General features: G+C 40.7%; 4 protein-coding genes across 5 annotated transcripts; 2 read left to right on the top strand and 2 right to left on the bottom strand.

Moving 5' to 3' along the window:
• The first annotated feature begins 238 nt into the window (after positions 1-238).
• On the top strand, positions 239-3,135 carry LOC108011880 (protein-lysine N-methyltransferase CG9154). The gene is given in 7 exon segments (XM_036821435.3): positions 239-257; positions 2,393-2,556; positions 2,609-2,630; positions 2,633-2,746; positions 2,800-2,955; positions 2,958-3,002; positions 3,005-3,135. Coding segments are annotated over 7 exon segments (630 nt in total). The 3' UTR covers positions 3,115-3,135.
• On the bottom strand, positions 3,124-3,906 carry LOC118878450 (prefoldin subunit 1). 2 transcript variants are annotated; one of them, XM_036821440.2, is made up of 3 exons: positions 3,621-3,906; positions 3,389-3,568; positions 3,124-3,330 (listed from the first exon to the last, which is right to left on the bottom strand). In XM_036821440.2, the coding sequence occupies exons 2-3, from the start codon at positions 3,517-3,519 to the stop codon at positions 3,150-3,152; spliced, it is 312 nt and encodes a 103-aa protein (XP_036677335.1). In that variant the 5' UTR covers positions 3,520-3,568; positions 3,621-3,906; the 3' UTR covers positions 3,124-3,149. The 2 variants fall into 2 exon arrangements, with proteins under 2 accessions (XP_036677335.1, XP_036677334.2); XM_036821439.3 differs by having other exon boundaries at positions 3,389-3,531; positions 3,621-3,848.
• Positions 3,907-6,069: 2,163 nt separating this feature from the next.
• On the top strand, positions 6,070-7,111 carry LOC118878448 (protein-lysine N-methyltransferase CG9154-like). Its single transcript, XM_036821436.3, has 4 exons — positions 6,070-6,167; positions 6,260-6,454; positions 6,507-6,666; positions 6,720-7,111. The coding sequence occupies exons 2-4, from the start codon at positions 6,314-6,316 to the stop codon at positions 7,088-7,090; spliced, it is 672 nt and encodes a 223-aa protein (XP_036677331.1). The 5' UTR covers positions 6,070-6,167; positions 6,260-6,313; the 3' UTR covers positions 7,091-7,111.
• LOC118878449 (prefoldin subunit 1-like) lies at positions 7,100-7,889 on the bottom strand. The gene is given in 3 exon segments (XM_036821438.3): positions 7,100-7,333; positions 7,392-7,534; positions 7,624-7,889. Coding segments are annotated over 3 exon segments (381 nt in total). The 5' UTR covers positions 7,654-7,889; the 3' UTR covers positions 7,100-7,125.
• Positions 7,890-8,404: the final 515 nt, after the last annotated feature.

The following is an 8,404-nucleotide window of genomic DNA, read 5'->3' as shown; positions in this document are numbered from 1 at the left end:
GACATAGAATTCGTTGGTGTTAAAGTTTCTTTGAAATCTTTTTCTATTTATGTAACTTGTTCTTATATTCCACCTGGATCCGACTTAACAATTTATGAACAACATTTGTCTGCAATAAAAACTGTTCTATCTCATCTTTCCGAAAGGGATCTTTTAATTGTTTTGGGTGATCTCAATCTCCCTGACATTTCTTGGTCCCCTTCCACTGACTCACTTGTCTCTACCCCTTTATCTGACCATGACTTCGTTGACGGACTGTTAGAATTATCAGAAGTCACGGTATCTAGAATTGACCCACTAGTTGTGCCAGAAGACCGGTATCATCCCACATTAGAACTTACAATTTGTCTTCCCTGCGTTGATACCCTCTCTCCTTTACTTTCTCAAACTAAAAGTAGATGGTTTCGTAAATGTGACTTAGTAAACTCAACAACTTGATTTCACAATATAACTGAACAAATTTATATACGGAACTTTTTTATAGTGTCCTAAACTCTTTTTTCTGTGAATGTGTTCCTGATAGTTTTCCTCTTAAGTTAGACAGGCCTCCTTGGTTTACCAATCAGCTGCAAGGACTTAGAAACCTAAAAACAAACTTTTTCAAGATATGTGGTGGCTCGTACTAATTTTAATGTACTTAACAGTCATTGCTATTCCATGTACTTGAACCGATTTAAATTTGAATTTTCAAAGGATCCGAGGCAGTTTTATAACTTTGTCAATGCTAAGCGAAAGTCTTCAGCATTGCCATCATCTGTACGATTTAACCCTATTGAGCCATCTACGCATCCCGAAATTGCAGATTTATTTGCTGAATTCTTCCAGTCTACTTATAGTTCTGTTTCTTGGTCTAATTCTAGCTACCCTAATCACTTAAACAGGGCAAATTGTATTTTTTCTCTCTTAAGTGATTTAGAAACTATAACGCCAACCTATTCTCCGGGGCCAGATGGACTCGCTGGGTGTGTGCTTAAGTTTTGTCCCGGAACTATTTGTAAGCCCATTCTTAAACTGTTTCATTTGTCTACTTCATCATCTGTTTTTCCTACTATCTGGAAAGATTCTTTTATTATTCCACTCCACAAAAAGGTTGAGAAAGTTAATGTTCAGAACTATAGATGCAATTCCTAAAACATTTGAACGCATTATTACCTCTCATTTGCAAAATTTGTGCTCCTCTTTAATATTTCCGTGTCAACATGGTTTTGTTAGGCGAAGATCGACCACTACTAACCTGCTCGAATTGACATCTTTTGTAATAGATGGATTTAACAAAAAATTGAGGACAACGTTATGACTTTTTATAGGAGTACGCTAACTTTCATGAGTTACTCTCTTCAGAACATGTCCCTGGGCCGAATATACTCAGTTAACGATTAAGTTGTTCTCCTAGATCCTAAACTTAAATTTGACTTCCACATAACCTCACCTGTAAATAAAGCTATGAGTGTTTTTGGGTTTATAAAGCGTTGGTCTAAAGAATTTGATGATCCATACATAATTTGCCTGGTCTAGTAAACCGTAGAACTATGCTTGGCACTATTTATACACGTTACTCGTAGAGTAAAAGGGTATACTAGATTCGTCGGAAAGTATGTAGCAGGCAGAAGGAAGCGATTCCGATCCCATAAAGTATATATATTCTTGATCAGGATCACCAGCCGAGTCGATCTAGCCATGTCCGTCTGTCCGGATGAACGCTGAGATCTCGGAAACTATAAGAGCTCGGCTATTGAGAATTGGTGTGCAGATTCTTGAGCTTCTTACGCACGCCCACTTTAACGCCCACAAGCCGCCCAAACCTGTGACGCCCACAATTTTCATGCTAGATACAAAATTTTAACTGAAATGTATTGGTCTCTTCAATACCTATCGAAAAAAATTTGCCACGCCCACTCTAACGCCCATAACGCTTAAATCTGTCTACCGCCGGTAGGTGGCGCTTTTTAATCTCGCTTTGCTGCTTGCATATCTCCACTTCCCTTCGGTCCCTTTAGCTGAGTAAGTATCTAATAGTCGAGGTACTCGACTACAGCGTTTTTACTTGTTTAATGAATAATCTTATCAGAGGCGATATTGATTCTGTAGGTTTGGTAAGCCGCCTAACTTTCAATGTTCCTGTTAGACTAATGCGAGACTACTATCCTATCAACTTGCCACGATGCTCATCTAATTTAAGTCAGCACGAGCCCTTTCGCGTTCTTTCTAATAATTATAACAATCTATATCATTTAATTTGTTCCTCAACTTCTATCCCTGTATTAAAAACTAGAATCTTAGCTCATTTGCTTTAGTCTTGTTGATCTATGTTTAGTCCTGTCTTTATTTGTTCTATGTACCTTCCTCGCGAACCGTATTTGCCCGAAATACATATGGGCCCGCGCGTAACAAGCACGTGATTGGTGTCGTTCGGGCCACTTGTTTGTTCTGCTCTTAGTGCATCAACGTTCAACAAAAAATAACGAATTCCTGTCGGCGCGATCCAAGCGCAAAGCCGAGGAAGAATATAAAATTCTTAACCAGGCCGGAATGGATGCTCAATTCGATGAAGATTGTGTAAGAAACCCTATAAGTACATTAAATATATGCTGACTTTCCCTGCTTGCAGCAACTGAGTCAGTTTTGGTACAGTGCGATGTTGTGCATAAGCTATTGGCGGAACAAAAGCCTGACTTGAGAGATTTTCATATTGCTCTCCTATCATGTCCATCACTTTACAAGGACATAAGAAACATCCATGACAATGGTAAGCAAACAGATTAAATGCCTATGCCCAATGATGATTTCGTGCCTATTTAGTCCGCATCTTTGAGTACGATCCAAGACTTGGAGCCTACGGCACGGACTTTGTGCTCTACGACCTAAACTGCGTAGGAGGCAACCCGAACTACCTCAAAGAGCATCACCACCAGTATGACCTAATCGTTGCCGATCCGCCCTTCCTGTCTCAGGAGTGTACAGTGTAATCACCAAGCTGCAGCGGAACCCGTCTGAGTGCAAGATAAGGGAGAGGTGGCGGAGTGCGCCTTCCGACCGGAACACGAGCGTAATCTGGGAAACTCGTTCGTGAGCTACGCTAATTTCAATTTAGACGAATATGTTGAAAATAAATAAGCAATTGCATTGAGGTATAAATGCCGAGTTAGAATTTATTTCGCAACCAGGTCGGCCAGTCCGTCTTCTTTATCCTTGAGGGACTTCTGTAGGAAGGTCTTCTTTTTTTCTAGTAGTTCTATCGCCTTGTCGCACTTTTCTTGTTTGGCCTTTAGATCTTCGCGCATGTACTGCACATTCGTCAGCAGGAACATGCGGCCAACGGACTGGTAAACTCTAGAAAGGAATAGTTAACAAGCCATCTGAAGATGATTTACATCCAAGTTATATTAACCTTGCGTGTTCGGAAAGACTGCTAGTGCCCTTCTCAGTAAGCTGGTACTTGTGCTTGCCCGTTTCGACCATGTCGCACATCATGTCGATCATGTTGATCTTCTTGGTGGTTTCCAGTTTGTTGATCTGCATTTCAGTAAAGGCCTGTTGACGAATACTCGTACAGTGGGCGTTGGATTAGCTATTTGGGGAACACTCGTACACACAGCTTAATTGAAATGTCACCCGTTTACCTTCTTTAGCTCTATGTCCATTAGTGCAATTTCGTCTGGTAACTGTTCCTTCACAGATAAATTATGACATATTGATTGTTTTCGTTTTAAATTCTATTGAAATAAGAACACCTGCAGTCAGATTCGTGATATTCTTTTTATTTTTTTCTTTGTCCCGCACCCGTTTTATTAGTATATATCGATAGTTGTGTCTGAACTGTCGAACACAATTTATAAGCCTGTTTACACATGGGGGTTTTCGCTTAAAGCCTAGTACTCAGATCGGCTAAGAGTTTCACTAGACGAAAAATCTTATTCTTTGTAGAGTGACCGAAGTTTTCAAAGTTCACCCGCAATGCATGTGGCATGGTCTTACTGTCAATTTAAAAAAGAATAGTCTGCTGGTGCACAAAGAAGTTAAAATTAAAAGAAATGAAATGTTCAACGAAAGTTTTTATTTATGTAAATTGGAGTTTGTTTAAGGCTTCCTTATCGCGCAATCTGCAGCCCAGCTCCGAGTCCCAATAGGCTGGCCAATAATGGCTGGTGATGGCTCCTCCAGCTGTCCTTTAGCGGGCGACCATATTTTCTCCTCCCGCTTTAGCTGTCAAGTAGCTGGTGGAGGTGGAGTCCTCAATGGAGAGCTCGTCGGAGATCGAACGATGTCCCATGTTCCTTCTTTAGTGGATCTCCTCCAGCGCTTCAACTATTATGCGGTTTTGCCCCGTTGTGGTATGTCGGTCAAGTCCCACAACAATGGGCAACAGCTTGGATTAGGCGTCCTTTTTCATCTGTACTGACCTCCCTTAGCCGTTTTTGGAGCTTTTCTCCCATTTTTAATTTTTAAATTTCCCACCGCTTCTGCACGAACACCGCCAAAGATTAAATTTCTTATTCTTTGGGCCGCGGCTAACGGCATTCATCGAAAATTCACTCGCAAAATCTGCTATTTTTTCTAGTATTTCCTTAGCTCATCTAAGTACCGCGCTGAAAAACAGACCCGACGAAAACATTTAGCCGCGTATTTGCCTCTCGCTCACTCCTATGGTTAGCTCGCGGTTTTCGTCGATCTGAGTACTAGGCTTAAGCCTAGGCTAACGCTTTTCGTCGGGTCTGTTTTTCAGCGCTGTACTCAGATGAGCTAAGGAAATATCAGAAAAAATACCAGATTTAGCGAGTGAATTTCGAAGAACGCCATGAGCCACGGCCCAAAGGATAAGAAATTCAATCTTTGGCGGTGTTCGTTTTTGTCAAACGTATTGAATGCTCTCAATGATTTCTTATATTAATTACGGTATTATACCATCTATATATGATTGTTTTGAGAAAAACTATGTCCATTCAACTGAAGCAAGGATATGGCGATGCTCTACTTTTGTTAAGCTTATTTTTAACTTTAAATTACTGGTTGAAGACAATTGAAAATACTCATAAATTATTATTTTCATATAAAAATAACATCCATAACGGTTTCTGCGCAAAATATAGTCAAAACTCTTAACAAATTCAATCGCAATTTTCGGCAAACCGTCATATTAATTTATTTTAAAAAAATTTTAAAATGTTTGTATTGATATTGTGGTTGGTGCAGGACCAAGGAGCCTTCCAACGGCTCGAAATAGATACATTTATTTGATCGTGAATTTAAATATTGCTTTGCTATTTTTCTAAAAAATATTAACAGCCTTGTTCTTATGTGCTTCCTGGCAAAACTTGGCAACTGTTTCACCAAAGCATACATTATTTATCTGAAATCAATCTCAATCCATTTTTCGTTTTTTGAAAAATATAAAAGGGTAAAGTTATGGTTTGCTTATGCCTATCAGATGTTTTTTGGATCAATCGATAGGTATTGACGGGACTAATACATTTTAGTACAAACATTTTTTACCTAGAATGAAAACTGTGGGCGCCACAGGCTTGGGCGGTTTGTGGGCGTTATAGTGGGCGTGGCATATTCGCCTAACCAACTTGCGATTAATTATTAACGATTTTTTAAAGTTTGTGGGCATTAAAGTGGGCAAGGCAAACTTTTTTTGGGTCAATCGATAGATAGATAAAATATTTAGTCTCGCATCAAAACTGTAGGAGCCACAGTTTTGGGCGGTTATTGGGCGTTAGAGTGAGCGTGGCACGCTGCTGAAACAAACTTGCGCTGCGTAAGAAGCTCAGGAATCTGCAAGCCAAATAATGCCAATAGCCTAGCTCTTATAGTTTTCGAGATCTCAGCGTTCATCCGGACGGACATGGCTAGATCGACTCGGCTAGTGATCTAGATCAAGAATATATATACTTTATGGGGTCGGAAACGCTTCCTTCTGCCTGTTACATACTTTCCGACGAATCTAGTATACCCTTTTACTCTACGAGTAACGGGTATAATTCTTAAGATGAAACCAAATAAATATATTCTTCCTTGCTTATTTTTAAACTGAATCATGCTTATTGGTGGTACTATGTTTCAGAGCTGCCGTGGCTTTTTAATGAACTAAGGTTGGAGTCGAGGTTATTGAATTGCTTAAAGTCCTGATTTAAAATTAGAGTTTGTATGAAGCTGCTGATAAAGAGGTAAAATAAATAATTCCGCAATTAAATATAAATAATTCCGCAGTAACGGAATACCCTAACTGTCTAAAGTATCGTCAAATTTTCACCTCTAGTTCAACAAACGCACAGTTAGGTTTATTTTGACTGGGATAGCTAAAAATATCATAATGGACGAGGACATTTTGCTCCCTGCCGACACGTTGGCTATTCTTAACGAATTCCTGTCGGCGCGATCCAAGCGCAAAGCCGAGGAGGAATATCAAATTGTTAACCAGGCCGGAATGGATGCTCAATTCGAGGAAGATTGGGCAAGAAACCCTATAAGTACATTAAATATATGCTGACTTTTCCTGCTTGCAGCAACTGAGTCAGTTTTGGTACAGTGCGAAAACTAAACATACTCTGCGCGATGTTGTGCATAAGCTATTGGCGGAACAAAAGGCTGATTTGGGAGATTTTCATATTGCTCTCCTATCATGTCCATCACTTTACAAGGACATAAGAAACATCCATGACAATGGTAAGCAAACAGATTAAATGCCTATGCCCAATGATGATTTCGTGCCTATTTAGTCCGCATCTTTGAGTACGATCCAAGATTTGGAGCCTACGGCACGGACTTTGTGCTCTACGACCTAAACTGCGTAAAAGGCAACCCGAACTACCTCAAAGAGCATCACCACCAGTATGACATAATCGTTGCCGATCCGCCCTTCCTGTCTCAGGAGTGTACACTCAAAACTTGTGAAATAATCACCAGGCTGCAGCGGAACCCGTCTGAGTGCAAGATAATTCTTTGCTCTGGGGAGGTGGCGGAACCCTGGCTCACTAGCGGCCTGCCCGTTTTTAAGTGCGCCTTCCGACCTGAACACGAGCGTAATCTGGGAAACTCGTTCGTGAGCTACGCTAATTTCAATTTAGACGAATATGTTGAAAATAAATAAGCAATTGCATTGAGGTATAAATGCCGAGTTAGAATTTATTTCGCAACCAGGTCGGCCCCCTTACGCTGCTTCACGAGTTCACGCAGTCCGTCTTCTTCATCCTTGAGGGACTTCTGTAGGAAGGTCTTCTTTTTTTCTAGTAGTTCTATCGCCTTGTCGCACTTTTCTTGTTTGGCCTTTAGATCTTCGCGCATGTACTGCACATTCGTCAGCAGGAACATGCGGCCAACGGACTGGTAAACTCTAGAAAGGAATAGTTAAAAAGCCATCTGAAGATGATTTACATCCAAGTTATATTTACCTTGCGTGTTCGGAAAGACTGCTAGTGCCCTTCTCAGTAAGCTGGTACTTGTGCTTGCCCGTTTTGACCATGTCGCACTTCATGTCGATCATGTTGATCTTCTTGGTGGTTTCCAGTTAGTTGATCTGCATTTCAGTAAAGGCCTGTTGACGAATACTCGTACAGTGGGCGTTGGATTAGCTATTTGGGGAACACTCGTACACACAGCTTAATTGAAATGTCACCCGTTTACCTTCTTTAGCTCTATGTCCATTAGTGCCATTTCGTCTGGTAACTGTTCCTTCACAGATAAATTATGACATATTGATTGTTTTCGTTTTAAATTCTATTGAAATAAGAACACCTGCAGTCAGATTCGTGATATTCTTTTTATTTTTTTCTTTGTCCCGCACCCGTTTTATTAGTATATATCGATAGTTGTGTCTGAACTGTCGAACACAATTTATAAGCCTGTTTACACATGGGGGTTTTCGCTTAAAGCCTAGTACTCAGATCGGCTAAGAGTTTCACTAGTCGAAAAATCTTATTCTTTGTAGAGTGACCGAAGTTTTCAAAGTTCACCCGCAATGCATGTGGCATGGTCTTACTGTCAATTTAAAAAAGAAGAGTCTGCTGGTGCACAAAGAAGTTAAAATTAAAATAAATGAAATGTTCAACGAAAGTATTTATTTATGTAAATTAGAGTTGGTTTAAGGCTTCCTTATCGTCCCACGGATGCTTCGCTATCTTTCCCGCGCAATCTGCAGCCCAGCTCCGAGTCCCAATAGGCTGGCCAATAATGGCTGGTGATGGCTCCTCCAGCTGTCCTTTAGCGGGCGACCATATTTTCTCCTCCCGCTTTAGCTGTCAAGTAGCTGGTGGAGGTGGAGTCCTCAATGGAGAGCTCGTCGGAGATCGAACGATGTCCCATGTTCCTTCTTTAGTGGATCTCCTCCAGCGCTTCAACTATTATGCGGTTTTGCCCCGTTGTGGTATGTCGGTCAAGTCCCACTACAATGGGCAACAGCTTGGAT

This window comes from Drosophila suzukii, unplaced genomic scaffold (assembly GCF_043229965.1).
Source record: "Drosophila suzukii unplaced genomic scaffold, CBGP_Dsuzu_IsoJpt1.0 scf_24, whole genome shotgun sequence".
NCBI classification, from domain to species: domain Eukaryota; kingdom Metazoa; phylum Arthropoda; class Insecta; order Diptera; family Drosophilidae; genus Drosophila; species Drosophila suzukii.
The sequence above is the reverse complement of the archived record's forward strand: the minus strand, read 5'-3'. Positions and strand labels throughout refer to the sequence as shown.

Coding starts and splice junctions, on each gene's coding strand:
- LOC118878450 (XM_036821439.3), bottom strand. CDS start 3,641: ATGGACATAGAGCTAAAGAAG. Junction 3,532..3,620: donor TGGACATAGAGCTAAAGAAG/GTAAACGGGTGA, acceptor ATTCGTCAACAG/GCCTTTACTGAAATGCAGAT. Junction 3,331..3,388: donor AGTCTTTCCGAACACGCAAG/GTTAATATAACT, acceptor ATTCCTTTCTAG/AGTTTACCAGTCCGTTGGCC.
- LOC118878448 (XM_036821436.3), top strand. CDS start 6,314: ATGGACGAGGACATTTTGCTCCCTGCCGACACGTTGGCTATTCTTAAC. Junction 6,455..6,506: donor CTCAATTCGAGGAAGATTGG/GCAAGAAACCCT, acceptor TCCTGCTTGCAG/CAACTGAGTCAGTTTTGGTA. Junction 6,667..6,719: donor AAGAAACATCCATGACAATG/GTAAGCAAACAG, acceptor GTGCCTATTTAG/TCCGCATCTTTGAGTACGAT.